This window comes from Haliotis cracherodii, unplaced genomic scaffold (assembly GCF_022045235.1).
Source record: "Haliotis cracherodii isolate W230 unplaced genomic scaffold, xgHalCrac1.p SCAF_8, whole genome shotgun sequence".
NCBI classification, from domain to species: domain Eukaryota; kingdom Metazoa; phylum Mollusca; class Gastropoda; order Lepetellida; family Haliotidae; genus Haliotis; species Haliotis cracherodii.
In genome coordinates, this window is record NW_027266341.1 from 45,426,090 (window position 1) to 45,447,744 (window position 21,655).

Consider the following 21,655-nt stretch of genomic DNA (forward strand, 5'->3'; position numbering starts at 1 on the left):
ATGAACCTGAACATGTCTGTTACTTGTCACTGTGAATGTTTCTGAATGGAAATACAGGCTGATCTGATAGAAATTGAAAACAACATGTATCCAGTCTGAAACTGAAAGTGTAGAATGTGAAAGTTTGTTTAAAACAGCGAGAAGCAGAGAACTTATGTGGATGACCTCTGACCACTTGGGTCAACAGGACCAGATTTATACCCACTTCTTGTGAACACTGCAGAAACTGGTAAATGTCACCTGTAATTCACACATTCATTAGAGGTGATGTCAAAGAAAAAAGTTTCTAAAATCCACTACAAGAACTACAAAATGCACTATATCATCCACATCACTAGTGATTGACAGTTTGTTTCATACAGAGATTATATGTGAATGGCAACAATTATCACATTGGATGAACTGATGACTGTGGCACGTGATGTGTGACATAAACATGGGTATACATTGTATATATGGTCCACAGAACCAAGGTGGGTAGCAATGCTGTTTTTAGTCCAACGTCTATGCATGATTGCATAAGAATCCTTTAGGAATATATTCTATGAATCTTCCAGAACGTTCTTATGAATGAAGAAAATGTCTTTTTAAACATCTTAATCTGTCAAAGTTTCCTTACTTCTTGTTCTGTCCCGTCTTAGGCGCTGCGATTCGCTGTGCAGAGTTGCATCCCTTGGGCACGCCAGAAACCTATGATTGTAGGTTCGAATCCCGTTTCGCCCAGTTTATGTTTCTAGGTTTGTCAGCACCATACCCGTGCTTGTGGGTTTCACCGAAGTGGTAAACGTCTTAGACCTGCATCACTTCGGGCTTTCCTCCCACATTAAGCTGACACGCCGTGATATAACTGGAATAATGTTAAAAGCGGCGTTAAACCCAACTCACTCACTCACCCTTGTTCTGTCCCAATGAGAGGTGGTCCCATGACAAACATCAGGCACAGGTTAGGTGTAACTTGCATAAGGAACAGGTGTCACTTAATACAGAGAATGTGACACTGCCCCGTTGTGCTGTAGATGCAGTGATGGAAGGTGGGCGAGGCTAGCGTTCCATATCCTCACAGCCACATGTAAAGCCCAAATTATGACAATTGGGCAGCACCACTAAATCTGAAAGCATCCAGTAATTCTATTTTATCTGTAGACCAAAACATGACTGTAAACATGTGAAGCTGGCTGGTGTGTAATGAGTACATATCACCACCTGTCACATATTTGGCTGGAGCAACACTGGTATGCACATTTGTGTATTCTCTAGAATAACTTGTAACTCTACACATTACTAACTTACTATCAATCACAAGGTGATCTGCATCAACTGTGTGATTACATTTAAATGTTATTTGTGTATGAAAGACACACCTCTACTATGAACCTTCTCATTCTTCGGAAGGTAACCAATTTGAACTGTAAAGTTAACAGCTCCTCTGCCATCATGTTTTCTAAGTAACAGCCAGAGAACAAATTGTTTTCATACTTTAAGTCTAGTAGAAGTTTAAACCATATTGCATTTAGCATTGATATCTTCTGAAAGCTTCTAAGTAGAAGATTGTGTTACCAGGGTGGGGCCTACTCTCCACAGGTTTCCCTGACAACACAGAGACCAGTCATGTACTATGGAGGTGGGAAATATAGTTATCATATAATGGATACTGTTATCAATGATAAAAAAACAACAATTTAAAACACTTGGCACCATGATCATGTACTTCCTTGTGTTCAATTTACAATTGGAAATGTTCAAAATATGTTCAGGTTTCACAATGAGTGAGTGCTTCTCCATACAAACATGTCTGCCAATTATTTGGCAATATAAATAGACTCACTCAATATAATTTGGATTCCAAAGATGAAATGTATGACTAACAATCTCTATTTACCAAAACACATGACCTTCTCTTAGAGTATGCACAGAAATTGAATTGTAACGTTTGCTGACCTCCTCTAAATCTGTCTTTCCTTCCTGTAACAAACCCAACAGTGTGTGATAATGTATCTCAGCTTAAAGAAGGAATCCTTATGATGCCCCTACATGCACAAGGCTGATTGTTGGACTAGCCTTCCTGCCCTGTCCACCACCTATAACAAATGACTGGTCCCATAATACGTTCTTACAAACACAAACAACATCCTCGACATAGATGTATGTATCTTGTGTAACAAGTTAAGCAAGCAGATTCTACTTCAGCTGGCGTATCCACAGTCCTCGCTTCCCCTGCTTCAACAACAACACAACTCATTTGACACCTGGGATTGTGAGATGAATGCCTTCAAGTCCTTTTGATTAAGTTCCCACAATGGAAGCAACATTTACAACACACTTCTTACAGAGGATCAAATGTCAGTGTCTGACAGGACTGGGAAGAAAGCAAGAACTACATGCAAGCAACATAAGAGAAGTAAAAACTTAGTATGATAACTAACGGTGATTGTCTGTTGTGTAGACATGCAATGGCAATATCACATCCTCATTGTTGCTTGTAAAGGGGAAGATCCCAGTTATACTCAGCATGACATTGTTGGGGGGGGGCTTATAGTTGTTAATTTAAGCATATCCAAACCACATCACATAAAGGTTATAGTGACCTCACACAGACGTGTACTGGTATGTCATGTGAACACTGAACCCCCCAGGTCAGCCTGTCTGGCATACAGACCTCAAACAACCAGCGCCCAGTGTGTTGTGTGACCTCCACAATTCAGTCTTTATTACTTTTGTTTCTTTGATGCCTTTTAGTGATTTTACTGACCAGTATGTTCAATACATAGAACCAAAACTATTTGTACTTCTTAACTTCATTTCAATATCAAGGAGTACACAGATTACTTTGATCTTCCACCTTAGAAGCAGGGCTTGTTCCAGATAGCCATACAGGGTAGCACATTCCATGCCACACAATACCCCTTCCTATACTAACCCTCTGAAGGCATGAAAAAGCCTGGTCAGCTCAATGTCCTGGCACAGTAAAAAGTTGACTACCATAATCTAATGAACTGTTTCATTGACAAGTTGATAGCTGAAACAAACATTTATAAATTAAGCAAGTATTCTCTACTGATATGAAGTCATAGATGAAGTGAGCATAACTTGATAAAAGAAACAAATTTGTAACGAAATGAATCTTTAGTTTGAAATGCTCTATGCAATATTATATAATCCTCTTCCTAGACATCAACTGCCTTAGACATGTTCCATCTGTAGTGTGTACTCAAATCACCCAACTCTCGTCTCCTCATTGCAGACACTTAACCGATCAACTCAGACCAATGTTGTGTGTCTCCATAAACGTCTGGAGTCTTACAACCGGAGGCTATTGAACATGACAATCAATCAGTCTACAAAAGCTAGCATATTCACATATCTATAGTATTCAATCATAAACAGATGGCATGATGTTACATGAATAATATTGTCAAAAACTCCTCAATCAATAATCACAAAATAAATTTCACAAAACTACGTATTACATCCATAATTTTCATCTAATATCACACGTAGGAATATGGTACATAATTTGCATTTTCAAAGTGCATGATAAATATATTCTGATTCACTCTCTCAAACAAAACAGGTTATATGGAATGTAGTAGCAAAATGATATTGACAGCTGTACCTAGCTGTCAATCACACAAGGAGGGAGTCAGTAGGTCGCTGGAGTTGCTATGGTGATCAACTGTGTGATATTGGAGCCTGGATTATAGCTCCAGCTGATGTACTCATATCAAGTTTGGAAATATTTCAATCACTAACTTATAAAGTTATTGAAAACTTGATAGGAAATATGATATGTGTGTTCTTTTTGCAAATGCAAAAGATTGGTTCCTGAATGAAAATGACCCTTTGACCAGCGATACAACAAGTTAATTTCTTGTTTCCACAATCACCATTTGAAAAATATTCTGGCCACCATGTGCTCCTGTTAAAGAAAGCAAGTGCTTAGATCTGATTTACATTGGTAGTTTTTTCTTTTGCCATGCACATGAGAATTCAGAAAGTAATATAATACCCTTTTTGTCATAATGTACTATTGGAGAACAAGCAACTTAATTGTTGGGACCTCAGTAGCTGAGTGTGAAATGACAGGTCATCTGAGCAGGACACGGTCTGTCATGGGATGCATGGCAAATCATGCGGAACACCTTCAAACGCTACTGATGGTCCTCCCCTGTTTTGGATTGAGATGCTTCTGCTGCCTCATCACAAGTACAGTGATCCACAGCTAGGAGATGGGAACAAATCTGCTACAGACACATTTACACATCACATCCCAGTATGATGGTTCAGGTACATATAACATACATACACAACAATAGTTCAAACACTAAAACAATCACCTTCCTACGACTCCAGGTCAACATGTGCTGTGTTACAAGTGGCATGTTGGTGTTGTTCTACAGATATTGTCTCAAAAACAAGCAGAATTCCACCTCATTGCATCCATCTCCACGTTTTACGTACAAAGCACATGGAAATAACAGTCGGTCATCAAAAGATTCTTAAACAGACAATATGTCTGTACAGTTCATGATTATCCTCTTACAAACAAGGGCAACACATTCCAAATAAGGTATGAACAACTAAGTTTGAAGACAGGGATTAGAAGCGGGACAGTCCCCCTACACTCTTACTATCACTTCATCATATCTGAGTTATTAGTAGTTCAATGATCAAAATTAATAAACACTGGTCAAGAACACACCTTGACCATGCTGACTGCTTTCAAAGCATGAAGTAAAAAATAGCAAAGGCTAGCTAAACAGTATTCAAGATGTGTGTGTTTTTGAGAGGTCCCTGGCTGTGTACACTCTGACATGAGCAGCGCTACACAAGGGAGGGACTCCTATCTGCTGGCAGTCACACCCTCACATGATCACTTGGTAAACATACAAACTTCCTAATTGGCTGATAACATTGGAGACAACTGTGTCCTGTTAATTCTATATATGTAGAGATGCGTATTATCCCATCTCATTAAGATCAGATGTTAGTTCTTGCTACTGCTAAACAAAGATCACATTTAATGTCACGTAAGAATGACCTTTCCGCCAACCAACCTTTTCATCAGTGCGTCGCTTACCAGATCACGAAAGTGACAGTCAGATTATGTTTTTCTAATCACTCAACCTTGAAAAGTTTAACACAGGGTATTCCGAATGACAGTTACAAGTTTTATGACCGATTCCACCAAAATCACTATCTCTCGCATCAATGGGGATAAACATTTGAAAGGAAGAGATTTTGCATAACCCGTGGTAAATACTAGCATACAATCTAGGCCATCTATCGGACATTCCAGGATGTTCTTTTGTTCAGTTTTCAAATTTTGAATTAAGAACTTTGTCAAAATATTTTTCAAAATGTAGTTGCCAGTTTAGAACAAGTGTAAAAACTGCTTTCTGATTGGCTAATGTTGACTTCTTGTAAGTCATTTGATTGACTGGTCAAAGTTCGCAAAAGATTGTTCTGACGTGACTTGTAGATCGCGTATTAGCAAACAAGTCATGGTGCAGCCACACAGCTATTGTTTCCGACGATATGATATACTACCAAACAATTGTTCAAGGGGTTGGGATATGCTTTATCACTTTTCATTGAGATATGATACTTATCATGACCATATCATGATATGTAACAGACTGAAATATATTATAATACAGACTCTGATATTCTTTCATTTGCAAAACAACTAAAAACAACTCTTTAGACAGGCATTTTAACCATTTTTTCAATAACTGTTTTCATATAAATAAACAAGAAATATTGGCTTGATCATCTACAAAATGTTCAGTTCATGTTTATCACGATGCATGTTTGGCACTAGCTTGCTGCACCAAGCTGCCAAGCCCAACACTGGTATATGGCATACACAGGTAAGGAAGTGCTACAAGCCTGACAACACCAACTCTTATCAATAATCATCACATGCCATTCTGTACAGATAGCAGTGGGCTTCACTTGATGAAGTGATGGTGATGGAGGGACTAAGCAGCTGGGAGGCCTTGGACTAGAAGGATACTCAGTCACACCAACAATCATCTACACAGGGACTGATATTCTTCTTCCACAGATACCACAAATACCCTGCACAGGCCAGCCTGTGAGACTGAAACATCACCTTATTACATTTATCACAAATTAACCAAACATCACTGAAAATTGACATATTTTGAGGTTGTCATAGCAACTGAGCATATACTTCAGCAGTTGTTGGATTTCAAAATCAACAGACAGTTTGTTGTCATGGATACACATAATACAGGACTTTAATTTCTGGGCAAATAGAATCACTTTCTGAGATGTTTGATGTAAAACATTTGTTTCAGTGAACTTCACATGATGCTTGTAATGAAGATATGTAGCTGAGTTCACCATATAGAATCATAATGTACAAATGTTCAATTTTGGCTCATCACAAGGGTTGAACTTTACACTCTACAAGTCAGCAAATGTTGCATGAACTGAGGTAGCAGCAGCAGTGGCAGCATCCTTGCTTCCCAACCAGACGCTCTGGGAATGTTATGATAGACTGGGATTACAGAGCCTCACTACTTGGAAAATGGAACCATCTTTTATAAGGCTGAAAATACTTACATGGTGTTGTGGAAGCAAAACTTAAACATGTTAAATCCAAAGGTACTCCACAATCAGTGCCACAATCCTGACTGGTCCATATGACCATGTCAAGTGGTCCGCCACATGGTCTGGGCAACTCCTTCCATCGCACATACTGGTGATCAGGACCCAGCCCTAGTGAACACTAATTACCGGTAGTACTTACTGTAGCTGAGCAAGCAAAGAGCATAATCTGATCATGGCTGTCATCTACTAAGAGGTCAATCACAAAACATATTCACAATCTTGTATTTGTGTGATTTACAAGTGAGCTTGGCCCTCGACCCTTCAGGATGGGGATGGGTGCTGCTGCTGCTGCTGCAGGAGATGAGGACCTCACAGTGATAGTAGGGAGCACTACATCCAGCTATGTGTATACCATAAGCAAACATACATTTAATAAAAGTGGGCATTCGATACCGATGCCAGCAGCATCCTCAAGCAGGTCACATGTACATAATTCTTAATTCCTAGGCAGGACAATACTAATAGCTTTACCAGAATTGTTATCAACATTCACTGGGTTGAACTTAATCACTCAGTAACCTACTCCTTGTATCACTCACTATGAAATATGGCAACAATAATATATCTGTCACATTCATTGGTATATATGATCTCTCTTCTTTATCAGAATCACTTAACATGTCACCAAAATTCAGAAAACTGATTCCTTTTCAAGAAATTGGTGAAATATTAATACTTGCCTTGTCAGGAACTGACTCCATTTGTACACAAATACTAATCCTGATAATGATATTAAGCAACACCAGCTGTGCTGTCCGACTCTTAAGACTAGGGAATAGCAAACACTTCTAGGAACGATGAAGGTAAAATCATGTCAAAGCACTCATGTCCAACAGATTTGGCAGCAAACATTCATGACCATGACGACAGGACATCTTCATGGAAACTGTTCCAGGCATTCAGACCAAGTTCATTCAACCTTGATAAAACAACCATCTGGCACACTGCCGACAGTCTCACTCGAAGCACATACACTACAGACAGAGTCCCGACAGTGACAAGGAACACCTGCTGTAGTGTGTTAACTAACAAGGTCTTCGAGATCTGGTACTTGAGTCTTCATCTGTGATTTAAACAGTCACTTGGTTAACAACAGACACAAGTTGTATATTTGGCTAGTCTGGTCGAAGTATTGGTACCTTTGGAATGAACTCAATGAACAGAACCTGAAAAGAGATCAAAACATGTACAGAGCAAGTTACAGTCAATCTTGGGCACTTACAATCGCCATACCTTAGGCTGAAAAAGGGTTGAACACAAGACCCTGGCAGTGAAATGCAACAATACTTAAAAACAACACAATCCAATATAGTGTGCAGTTACTTCTCTTCAGATGCGCAGTGCTGTCCAGGGCATCTCGTGTTATATGTTATGGTCATGGCAGGGATAGAAGTTTGTGTGATGGTCAATGAAAACATGAAATTTACGATATAACATCACCAGATATGATGATTTTCAAATTCAATGGTATTTGTGTACTGTATGCCGGACCAAGTTTCACACGCAGACATTAAGATTATATGTGTATTTGTGTCTATTTGTGTAAAATATGGCGGAATTAGCAATTAGCTGTTTACACTTTTTCTCCCCCATCTATGGTTGAGTTAGTTTGAAAAATACTTAATGTCATGGCCATTATCATAACTGAAAAGAAATTCATAGGAATTGATATGAAGACCGAAGACTATGTATCTCTAACGTCTATTGTTCGTTTGAAGGCGAGTTCATAGTGAGTTGATGGGATCTTCTGATCAGATCATACACCATTTCGACATAATTAATGTAAACAAAATTGAATGAAATCTTGGATAAAAGTAATAAAATGGATTACAAAGTCCAGATACAAAATAGATATATCCGGATAGTGTAATAATAGGAGTAACTTGCATACTTCAGTACAGATTTGTTGACATGCTTCTTCTGGTGTTGCGTGCTCACAATAACATCTTCGCGTTGTGAAATAAAATCAAAGCTCATTGTATGCATGTATTGTGCAATTACTGGTAGTCCAACGGTAGTCAAATACTGTATTCCAGTATTTTACTCATCAAGGAATACATGTTTATTCATGTAGGGAGGCCCTTTCCCAGGTTTATTGTACACAACTGTTTATTTGGTTACATACTAATTTTATCAACCAAAAAAAAAGGCCACCCACCTGCACCATATTTTCAAAAGCAGTTGCCTGAGAAGCAATTCTTTTATTTTTTTAAGCTTAAGTCTTATTCCACTTGTACAGACCTATTGTAAGACTGCTTGGTTTTAAGATTGTGAAATCTTCAACAGTGGAGGTACAATTATCTTAAACTGGACACATTACAAAATGAAATGGCAGTGTTTCAAAGCAAGGCATATAAATTATGTGAACCAGCAGGCATCTTGCATGCCATTATGTCAAGTTTATTCAGGTACTACAACGTCTTTAGCTACTTAAGATTGGTCCAGCCTGTAGCTGAAGCCTGAAAACACAATATCTAGGATGTCCAATGATTGTAGCAGTGATATTGGGCTGACAAGTGGGCCCAGGTTACTCTGAGTCAGGTGGAATTCCCATCAGCACCAGACAGGCTGCTTCCATCATGACCCTTCAGGTAACTCATATTTCAACATGAAAACAGATATAATAGATGATTGGCAATTGATAGAATTTTGTTTATCCAAATTGTGTACATGAAAAAATATTGGATTGTGTTGTATATGAGTTTATTATGATGGCAACATGCAAATAATTCAGTCAGGACCGGACAATTCTGGTGGTGTAAATGCCAGATAGTACTTACATATTCCATCATACTACTTGAGTCACATCTTTGTTTACTGAGACGAAAATGCAAGCCGAGCTGAAATAATAAACAAAAGATTGTAATAGTGGAAGAAATTAACCTTGAATATTTGATAGCTATAATAGTAGTGATGGAAATTGTATTGAAATTTATTGCAATAATAAGTCATGTACTGTGATATGTATCACAATATATTGCATACCTCCTTTCAGCTGTAATTTGTTATGAACCTGAATAACAATGGACCCGTACATGAGCATGATGAGACTTCTCCCACTCATTTAGGACAACTTTGTGGTCAGTCACCATCTTGTAGGATGTTGCTATGGTCACAACGCATGCGTAATAGACACACTACATACAGTAAGCTGATCGCTAATACTTTCGCTTTTTCAATCACGGGAATCAAGCGGCCAATATCATAATTTCATTTCGGCTTCGTCACTTTTGTGAACTTTGCCAAGATGAAAATATGCATGAATTTTAAAAACACAACATACCAGTATTTGCAAGGTACTCATAACAATATTTACATGTGCTAAAAAAACCAATACTTTTGATCCATCTTTGAATGCAGTAAATATCATTTCACCATAAGCTAGTTAGGCCCTTCTTTATCTATTGGGAATACCCGATCAGTTCCTGAATCCTTTGGATTATTCTGTGAATCATACAATCCATCTAGAATATTTATCATTGGCTTCATATACTGAACATTTTAACAAGAAACCCTGATTTCTGAGTGTGTCCTGCAGCAACCAGGAACTTACTGTGACTGTGTCATTGACACTGTAGTACAACACATTTTCAACCAGGAACTTACTGTGACTGTGTCATTGACACTGTAGTACAGCACATATCAACCAGGAACTTACTGTGACAGTGTCATTGACACTGTAGTACAGCACATATCAACCAGGAACTTACTGTGACTGTGTCATTGACACTGTAGTACAGCACATATCAACCAGGAACTTACTGTGACAGTGTCATTGACACTGTAGTACAACACATATCAACCAGGAACTTACTGTGACTGTGTCATTGACACTGTAGTACAACACATTTTCAACTTGGAACTTACTGTGACAGTGTCATTGACACTGTAGTACAACACATTTTCAACTTGGAACTTACTGTGACTGTGTCATTGACACTGTAGTACAGCACATATCAACCAGGAACTTACTGTGACTGTGTCATTGACACTGTAGTACAACACATTTTCAACTTGGAACTTACTGTGACTGTGTCATTGACACTGTAGTACAGCACATATCAACCAGGAACTTACTGTGACTGTGTCATTGACACTGTAGTACAACACATTTTCAACTTGGAACTTACTGTGACAGTGTCATTGACACTGTAGTACAACACATTTTCAACTTGGAACTTACTGTGACTGTGTCATTGACACTGTAGTACAGCACATATCAACCAGGAACTTACTGTGACTGTGTCATTGACACTGTAGTACAACACATTTTCAACTTGGAACTTACTGTGACTGTGTCATTGACACTGTAGTACAGCACATATCAACCAGGAACTTACTGTGACTGTGTCATTGACACTGTAGTACAACACATTTTCAACTTGGAACTTACTGTGACTGTGTCATTGACACTGTAGTACAACACATATCAACCAGGAACTTACTGTGACTGTGTCATTGACACTGTAGTACAACACATTTTCAACTTGGAACTTACTGTGACTGTGTCATTGACACTGTAGTACAACACATATCAACCAGGAACTTACTGTGACTGTGTCATTGACACTGTAGTACAACATATTTTCAACTTGGAACTTACTGTGACAGTGTCATTGACACTGTAGTACAACACATATCAACCAGGAACTTACTGTGACTGTGTCATTGACACTGTAGTACAGCACATATCAACCAGGAACTTACTGTGACTGTGTCATTGACACTGTAGTACAGCACATATCAACCAGGAACTTACTGTGACTGTGTCATTGACACTGTAGTACAACACATATCAACCAGGAACTTACTGTGACTGTGTCATTGACACTGTAGTACAACACATTTTCAACTTGGAACTTACTGTGACAGTGTCATTGACACTGTAGTACAGCACATATCAACCAGGAACTTACTGTGACAGTGTCATTGACACTGTAGTACAACACATATCAACCAGGAACTTACTGTGACTGTGTCATTGACACTGTAGTACAACACATTTTCAACTTGGAACTTACTGTGACAGTGTCATTGACACTGTAGTACAACACATATCAACCAGGAACTTACTGTGACTGTGTCATTGACACTGTAGTACAACACATATCAACCAGGAACTTACTGTGACTGTGTCATTGACACTGTAGTACAACACATTTTCAACTTGGAACTTACTGTGACAGTGTCATTGACACTGTAGTACAACACATTTTCAACTTGGAACTTACTGTGACTGTGTCATTGACACTGTAGTACAACACATATCAACTCGGAACTTACTGTAACTATGTCATTGACACTGTAGTACAACACATTTTCAACTTGGAACTTACTGTGACTGTGTCATTGACACTGTAGTACAACACATTTTCAACTTGGAACTTACTTGAACTGTGTCATTGACACTGTAGTACAACACATATCAACTCGGAACTTACTGTAACTATGTCATTGACACTGTAGTACAACACATTTTCAACTTGGAACTTACTGTGACTGTGTCATTGACACTGTAGTACAACACATATCAACTCGGAACTTACTGTGACTATGTCATGGACACTGTAGTACAACACATTTTCAACTTGGAACTTACTGTGACTGTGTCATTGACACTGTAGTACAACACATTTTCAACTTGGAACTTACTGTGACTGTGTCATTGACACTGTAGTACAACACATTTTCAACTTGGAACTTACTGTGACTGTGTCATTGATACTGTAGTACAACACATTTTCAACTTGGAACATACTGTGACTGTGTCATTGACACTGTAGTACAACACATTTTCAACTTGGAACTTACTTTAACTGTGTCATTGACACTGTAGTACAACACATTTTCAACTCGGAACTTACTGTGACTGTGTCATTGACACTGTAGTACAACACATTTTCAACTTGGAACTTACATTAACTGTGTCATTGACACTGTAGTACAACACATTTTCAACTTGGAACTTACTGTGACTGTGTCATTGACACTGTAGTACAACACATTTTCAACTTGGAACTTACTTGAACTGTGTCATTAACACTGTAGTACAACAAATTTTCAACTTGGAACTTACATTAACTGTGTCATTGACACTGTAGTACAACACATTTTCAACTTGGAACTTACTGTGACTGTGTCATTAACACTGTAGTACAACACATTTTCAACTTGGAACTTACTTGAACTGTGTCATTGACACTGTAGTACAACACATTTTCAACTTGGAACTTACTGTGACTGTGTCATTGACACTGTAGTACAACACATTTTCAACTTGGAACTTACATTAACTGTGTCATTGACACTGTAGTACAACACATTTTCAACTCGGAACTTACATTAACTGTGTCATTAACACTGTAGTACAACACATTTTCAACTCGGAACTTACTGTGACTGTGTCATTGACACTGTAGTACAACACATTTTCAACTCGGAACTTCCTGTGACTGTGTCATTGACACTGTAGTACAACACATTTTCAACTCGGAACTTACTGTGACTGTGTCACTGACACTATGAGTAACACATACCTTGTGATATAGATGACTATTCTCCCAGTCTAAAACTTTCTCTATTGCATGCCTAGTCTGAAACAAGAAACATATAGAACATAAAAATCAACAGTTCCATTTCCAAGTTGTAAGATGCTTTTATTACATGATTTGTTGTTTACAAAAGCTTAAAATCTTCAAACAATAAAATCTATGAACTGCGGCCTTGCTCTTATTTGTTGGAAAGGTATTAGGTTTTTAAAAACCACTCTTGCATGTATCTTTGTCTGTCTATTTATGTTCATGTTGTTGATTACAGCAATCTCTGACCATGCAACCTTGATTACGTTAACACTGGGTATTCCAAACTACAGTTGCGGCCAGTACAACTGATTCTGTAAAACATATTGTCTGTCTATCGCTTCCATGGAATAAACATTTGAACGGAGGAGGCGTTGCACAGTATGTGGGAAGCACTGCTATAAAATCTCAACCATATATCAGACATTCCGAAATGTTCGTTTGTTTTTCAAAATTTTAATCGAGAACTGTGACAACATATTTATCAATCATAGTCTGAAATGAGAGTTGCCAGGTTGAAAAAAGTGCCGAAAAAAGCTCGAGAAAGCTGCTATCTATTTGGCTGATGTCGCCTTCTTGTTAAACATTTTAATGATCGGTCAAAGTTTGCAAAAGGTCGTTTTGACGTGATGGAGTGGGGCAGGACATGTTATTGAAGGGGGCAGGACATGTGATGGAGAGGCGCAGGACATGTAATGGAGAGGCGCAGGGCATGTGATTTAGAGGCGCAGGACATGTAATGGAGAGGCGCAGGGCATGTGATGGAGAGGCGCAGGGCATGTGATGGAGAGGCGCAGGACATGTAATGGAGAGGTGCAGGGCATGTGATGGAGAGGCGCAGGGCATGTAATGGAGAGGGGCAGGACATGTGATGGAGAGGGGCAGGGCATGTGATGGAGAGGCGCAGGGCATGTAATGGAGAGGCGCAGGGCATGTAATTGAAGGGGACAGAACATGTGAATGAAGGGGGCAGGGCATGTGATGGAGAGGCGCAGGGCATGTAATGGAGAGGCGCAGGGCATGTAATGGAGAGGGACATAATATGTGATTGAAGGGGACAGGACGTGTGATTGAAGGGGGCAGGACATGTGATGGAGAAGCGCAGGGCATGTAATGGAGAGGGACATGACATGTGATTGAAGGAGGCAGGGCATGTGATGGAGAGGTGCAGGGCATGTAATGGAGAGGCGCAGGGCATGTAATGGAGAGGGGCAGGGCATGTGATGGAAGGGGGCAGGACATGTGATGGAAGGGGGCAGGACATGTGATGGAGATGTGCAGGGCATGTGATGGAGGGGGACAGGACATGTGATTGAAGGGGGCAGAGCATGTGATGGAAGGGGGCAGGACATGTGATGGAAGGGGACAGGACATGTGATGGAAGGGGGCAGGACATGTGATGGAGGGGGCAGGACATGTGACGGAGGGGGCAGGACATGTGATGGAAGGGGGGAAGACATGTGATGGAGAAGCGCAGGGCATGTAATGGAGAGGGACATGACATGTGATTGAAGGAGGCAGGGCATGTGATGGAGAGGGGCAGGGCATGTAATGGAGAGGCGCAGGGCATGTAATGGAGAGGGGCAGGGCATGTGATGGAAGGGGGCAGGACATGTGATGGAAGGGGGCAGGACATGTGATGGAGATGTGCAGGGCATGTGATGGAGGGGGACAGGACATGTGATTGAAGGGGGCAGAGCATGTGATGGAAGGGGGCAGGACATGTGATGGAAGGGGACAGGACATGTGATGGAAGGGGGCAGGACATGTGATGGAGGGGGCAGGACATGTGACGGAGGGGGCAGGACATGTGATGGAAGGGGACAGGACATGTGATGGAAGGGGGCAGGACATGTGATGGAGGGGGCAGGACATGTGACGGAGGGGGCAGGACATGTGATGGAAGGGGGCAGGACATGTGATGGAGGGGGCAGGACATGTGATGGAGATGTGCAGGGCATGTGATGGAGGGGGACAGGACATGTGATTGAAGGGGGCAGAGCATGTGATGGAAGGGGGCAGGACATGTGATGGAAGGGGACAGGACATGTGATGGAAGGGGGCAGGACATGTGATGGAGGGGGCAGGACATGTGACGGAGGGGGCAGGACATGTGATGGAAGGGGGCAGGACATGTGATGGAGGGGGCAGGACATGTGATGGAAGGGGGCAGGACATGTGATGGAAGGGGGCAGGAAATGTGATGGAGCGGGGCCTGATACAAGACATATGGTGATGAGGCAATCGTGCTTCAGGAAAGTCTGAAGGAACTCACTCGTTTGCTAAGGCAGATGACAGGCCAGAGTGAACAGCCGAGAGTGCAACAGCAACACACACAGCCACAGAACAGCCACTTCACGTTCACTGGCAATGCTTTCCGTAACACACTGTTGATGCGGGTCATTGTGGCCTTGAACTCCTCTGGAGCTACCTGGGAATATGCATTCGACACATGTCAGTTAGTGCTATTACCAGGGAATATGTATTTTACACATGTCAGTCTGTGTTATTGCCTGGGAATATGCATTTGACACATGTCAGTGCTATTACTAGGGAATATGCATTTGACACATGTCAGTTAGTACTATTACCTAGGAATATGCATTTGACACATGTCAGTCTGTGTTATTACCTGTGATCTACATAAACTAACGGAAATGTGCTTCATATAAAGTTCAATAAACATGATAAAAATGAAATTATTCTCAAATCATTTGAAGCATCCTTCAATAAATATTCATGAAAACATCTGGATTTTAAGGTCTTGATTCACAATTTGCATGTGCGAGGCCCACCAAGGAAGGGTGTAGACGGCATCTGAGGTTCAGAAGACTAGACTGGGACAGCATAGTGTTCATAGATGCTGTCTTGCCTGTATCAGTACAAATGGTGGTCCCACCTGATATTGCCATTGTTAATTGAGTTGTTACACCACTCCTCTTTTAGGGTGTGTCTCTCTATCTCCTGTTGCCAGATGTTGGTTTTGTCCATGAATATGTTATGATAAGAGGATCAGAGGAATGACCAAATATTATGTTGTTACTTAACATAACATAACATTAACACCACTTAAGGTGATGCACAGTTCCTTTTTTCTGTCAGTACATAAACATGAACAACTTGAAATTGGTGGTACAACATGCCCTTGTACACAGGTTGTAAAATATAAGTACAACATTCTATCACTCAAGAAATCTGTAAATACCACATGATTACTAAACAATGCCAAGAGATGTAACAAACATGATCAAATAATGTATGTTTCCAAACATATTTACCATAGTTAGCAGCCCAACAATCATGTCAGTAACAGTCATGGCAAATAGTAGGGATCCTACTTTACTACACAAGAAACTATGCAAGCTCTGACCTTTGCTGAAAGACCTTGTGGGAATTCTGTGTCAAATCGGTTGCTGAGCCCAAATCTGGAACATGTGGAATTTCAACAATGAAAAGAAGAAGGTACAAGAAATATTGTTTAGAAGATCTACAGAAAACTCACACACTGTGTAAATTACAATTCACTCATGTATATTGCGCATTGAAAAATTGTCAGATCTCAAATAGTATTCGTTGTTTACAACCTTCTGAAGCAAATACTTTTTATTTTCCACAAAAACACAAAACAACATTGATCATTTTGATTCACTGAATAAAAGCCAACAGTATTTGTTGTATGAACCTCCCTCTTTGACAAAGAAATAAAGTTTGTATAATGTCAATATTTATCACATGACGCTGGAAATATCTAACACATGGCATGGTTTTTTTGCCAATGACTAGTTGTAGTTGTTCTAGTTTTAGTACAGCGTGTGACACTCAGAGGGCAGCTCTCTCCCTTGAAAGTGTAGACCGACAGACTAATATTTCTGAAGAAACATGCTTCTTTAAACTAAGATTGATGTTTCTGCTTTCTAACCAACTTCAATCTGAAACTGATCTCCAGTTTATTTGAATGGATTTTGTGCTTAAATTCATAAATAGATAGAGGTTATCATGCGAGTGTGTTTGGGGAGGGTAAATATCCTGCATTAGGAATAAACATTGTATTTAGCGAGCCTTGGCAAGCTAAATACATAGCGTTTATTCCTAATACAGGATATTTACCATCCCCAAACACACAAGCGTTATAACCTCTTTATCATATAATGTCATTCTTTAATTCTGTGCTTCAAAATCGCTTTCCCTCTCTCATAAACATTACCAAAACATTGCGAGTTTTCCTGGAATGCGCGCATTAATATTTATTACGTCACAGGGTAAGTGATGTGTCAGTCAGACAGTGACAGTAGCCAATATAGTTCCAACTGAAATCTGTTTCTTATACAGTGGCGGAGCAACATATACGCAAACAACAATTGTTTTTAATTGCCTTTCAAGGCAATCAATTGGTCTGTCCGCTAGAGTAACTGCCCTTTGTCAAAGGGAAGCTACTCTAAACCTAGTCTACGAGACATCACGGCCACAGTCAGACGTTGTTGACAGTCGGTCTGTCATAACGTTAAGCAGTGTAGTCAGATGTACACACAGCGACAAAATGAAACAAGAAAACAATTCAAACATATTTCGGCCAAATCCAACTATTTTCATTTGTGGAGAAGGTTTCAAGACGCAGGTCTACAAGCACAGATATGGCTACTGATCCCGCTTGGCTAGGCCTCGTGCCCTCGCAAAATTGTTTCTCCAAAGTTGCCAAAACTTATAAAATGCCTTCGCTACGTCACAGTTAGACACTGATTTTCAGTATATAAGACTGTTCTTTTGATAATGAAAGCAATTATCTCTGTAGTTTATCCAGATTCCAGATGGTTAATTCTGACTCGATCGCCGAATGACAAGGGCGTCACCATGTTTGTTTATAAACAGTGGAAGTAGTCCCTACTTGACCTTTAATATTTACATCTCTATCCGCATATGACCCCAACGGATATCGTTTTTATCCGTTGGCTTTATCCTGCCGAGAAACCTACCCATTATGTGATAATTATTTATATTTGTTGTTACCTCATATTCATGAAGTGTATCATATACAACAATTTGACTTACTTTGTGTATTCGTTACAGCCATAGTACTACTAGTGGACATGTAAGGATTAGTTTCAAGCTAAACATGCTAAATGGCCTTGAAATGATCCACTATGGATGAAGCAAACCAGTGACTTAATTCTAGCAACAAACCACAGAAATCCACACTATCTGGGGACGACGACACACATAGAGTAAAAATGGCCCACTCTAAATACATTTATAACAAACATTATGTTCTAAGTCTTTTTATTCATTTCACACCAAATACCTAGGATCACATAGCATATCAGTTGATAGCACGAAGCAGCAGTTATTTCATTTTCTGAGGGGCACGGGTGGCCCCGTCATCTAAGGCGCCGCGATTCGCTGTGCAGAGTTGCGTCCCTTGGGCACACCAGAAACCAATGATTGTGGGTTCGAATCCCGCTTCGCCCCGATTATGTTTCTAGGTTTCTCAGCACCATCCCCGTGCTCGTGGGTTTCACGAAGTGGTAAACGTCTGAGACCTGCATCACTTCGGGCTTTCCTCCCACATTAAGCTGACACGCCGCGATATAACTAGAATACTGTTAAAAGCGGCGTTAAACCCAACTCACTCACTCACTATTTCATTTTCTGACAGCAATAACAGAGCTCCACTTTAGAGTTCACTTTAGATGGAACTGTGACAGGGGTCATTCAGATGAGCACAAACGGACAGCAACTCAGCTTGACTCAAAACTTAAATGTCAACACTGTCATCCAGGCATCGAGGAAGATGGAGAAGAGCTGAGGTGGGAAAGAGAGTTGGACTCACTGTTGACAATCTACAGATACTCCTGATAGAGATAGATCCTGTGCCACATGTCTCCTAATCCATTACTTACAGGAGTCACACATCATAATGAACATAATGCAACTGATCTGCTTCCTCAAAGTTTATACCCATCACTGTGTCACTGAGTCAATCCTATGAATATCGTCAATCACAATATCAAGGTACCCGGTTTGTATTACAAAAGCACATTAGTAGCTTGATTAGTAAAGACAACACACAGGTTTCAATAAGATCAAAGTTAATGTGTGATACTTTGGATTAATAAATCAAATAGAGCAAATAAGTAGAAACTGAGACCATTCACACTTTCTAGTTATACTTTTTCATGTGTCTTTTTAACTTTTGGTTTGTGGCAATTTTGACTTTTTGGTGAGCCATTTGGACTAGGGTACTTGTGGCCATTTTGACCTGTTCCCTTGTAGGTTCCATAGGGTTAGCTACCCCTCTCCGATAACAAACCTCTTTATGATCATTTGGATTAGTTGTGAGTGTTGGCATGGGTCAGCTATCCACCTCTTTTAATTAACTCTATGTAATTTGAAGAAGATCTGTACAAGTTTTAGGAATTTAGAGAAAATGGCTACTGTACATACAAGATTGACATTGTGTGTTGCTCACAAGGTAAGAGAGCACTAATTATTTGTGGTCCCATGGTAATGTGTTGGCAATTAGGCATGATTAGCCTAGCTTACCTTTAATTTGGCGTAAGACCGTAATCTGGACGCACCTTGCTGATTGCGAAAAATATTATTTATCTGAAATATTAGTCTAATGTGCTAGTTATTTAAGGGGACATGACTGCACATTAGCTGTTGGTCTGATGTTCAGAGCAGTATTTCCAAACCAATGTGTCATGTGATTGTACATCATGGTCCGGGGTTTTCACAAGCTCCGACGTTCATATAGTTTGGCCCTCACTCTATGAAGGTTCATACTCCAATGAACTCACACAAAGTGGAGGTCAATTCTTAAAAGGAATAAAAACAATAGTTTGTAAATAACACAAACAAACCAATGGCCGACAGAATGAGGAAAAACTGTGTCACAGGTGTATGACCAGCAATCACTTATGTCACACACTGTAAACCTGTCAGCCTTTACACATGTCAGATACCCCTTTTACAATCCTTAGGCTCAGTTGTGAGTTAAAGTATGGGTTAGCTATCTCACCTCTTTTAATGAAGTAATTGTATGTAATCTGAGGAAAATGCTTACAATTATTATGAAGTTCTGAAGCTATGTGCATGAGCATGAGCATGAAGGTCAACAACTGTGTGTTGATCACCATGATCACATGGTACTTATTATTTGTGATAGCACCCATGGTTCCATGGTTAAGTGTTGGTAAGTTAGAGCAAGGTTCAAGCTGCCAACACGACTTCAATTCTTTGTGCGGTGTTAAGTGAAATCCTTGACCAGTGAAGTGCTTACTCCCTTCTATTTTATTCAGATTGACTTCAACACCAACTATTGTGGAAACAGCATGAGAAAACATACATAGTGCCAGTGTTAGTTATTAGAGATATTTATTGAGTGCTGCATGTGTTGCAATATTTAGATATTCCTTGGCAAGAGAGAACATAAACAGGGAAATATTTTGTGGGGTATAAGTGTTGCACAGGCTGTTCCACAGTTGGGAATTGCAAAACCAATGTAGTGTTGTGATATTGCTCAAGTGGCAACCCATCTCCTCTCACGAAACTTGTTAAAGCAAGGCAATGCTTAGGCCTATTCAATGTGCGTGTCAGTGTGACCATGACGACCATTATTTTCTCAAACCAAAGATCAATGTATTTTATTATACACACATATTATTTTTCATGACAAACATGATCGGCAAATGAGCATTTCCTTACACGAAATATTAGCTACACGACGCCAAGCACTGACACACACGTTTGTTTTCCATATTCGATCGTGGTTCTCGATTCACAGCCAAAACAGGTCCTTATCTCAAAACAACTTAGATCTGTATGGGCCCATCGATTAGGTTACGAAAATATCACTTACATAGTAACATTCCCTGCTCCCCGTATACTGATAGGGTTGGGAACGGTAACAACATAATCTTCTGGTATATCCTCGTCGTCTTCTTCTTCGTAAATGGTATCAAAGTCAGCCATTGTTTAGAACGAACTCACAACACTGACGAGACGAAGCTTAACTTCCGGGGAGATAACTCTAACTGCACAATCTGGGCGCACCTTGCTGTGTGCCAAAGTTTTTAATAAATATTCATCCCAGATAATACTCTAATGTGCAAACGATTTACGATTGTATGTTAGCTGTAGGTCTGATGTTAAGAGCAGTGCTTTCGAAACCAATGTGTGATTTGATTGATATGTTCACCGTGTTCACAAGAGATAGTGTTTTAGGTGTTGGCCTTTCCCTGCAGAGAACCACGCAGTGACGAGAAAATGTGTTGCAGTGAGCGAAATGTTGATTGCCCTGGGTCTTGTCTTCTTGGAACTTTATGGTACCAGTCCTAGCGACTCCTTTGGTGTGAGACCATGCGTGAAAGACGGGGCGCCGCATCCCAATACTACAGATATATGATAACGATAGTTTATGAACAATCTAGCCTGGATCAGGC

General features: G+C 40.0%; 1 protein-coding gene across 1 annotated transcript; it reads right to left on the reverse strand.

Moving 5' to 3' along the window:
• Window positions 1-683: 683 nt before the first annotated feature.
• Window positions 684-21,209, reverse strand: LOC139449448 (cysteine-rich hydrophobic domain-containing protein 2-like). The gene is made up of 6 exons (XM_071230848.1): window positions 21,073-21,209; window positions 16,588-16,642; window positions 15,493-15,648; window positions 13,176-13,232; window positions 9,420-9,479; window positions 684-7,805 (listed from the first exon to the last, which is right to left on the reverse strand). The coding sequence occupies exons 1-6, from the start codon at window positions 21,183-21,185 to the stop codon at window positions 7,755-7,757; spliced, it is 492 nt and encodes a 163-aa protein (XP_071086949.1). The 5' UTR covers window positions 21,186-21,209; the 3' UTR covers window positions 684-7,754.
• Window positions 21,210-21,655: the final 446 nt, after the last annotated feature.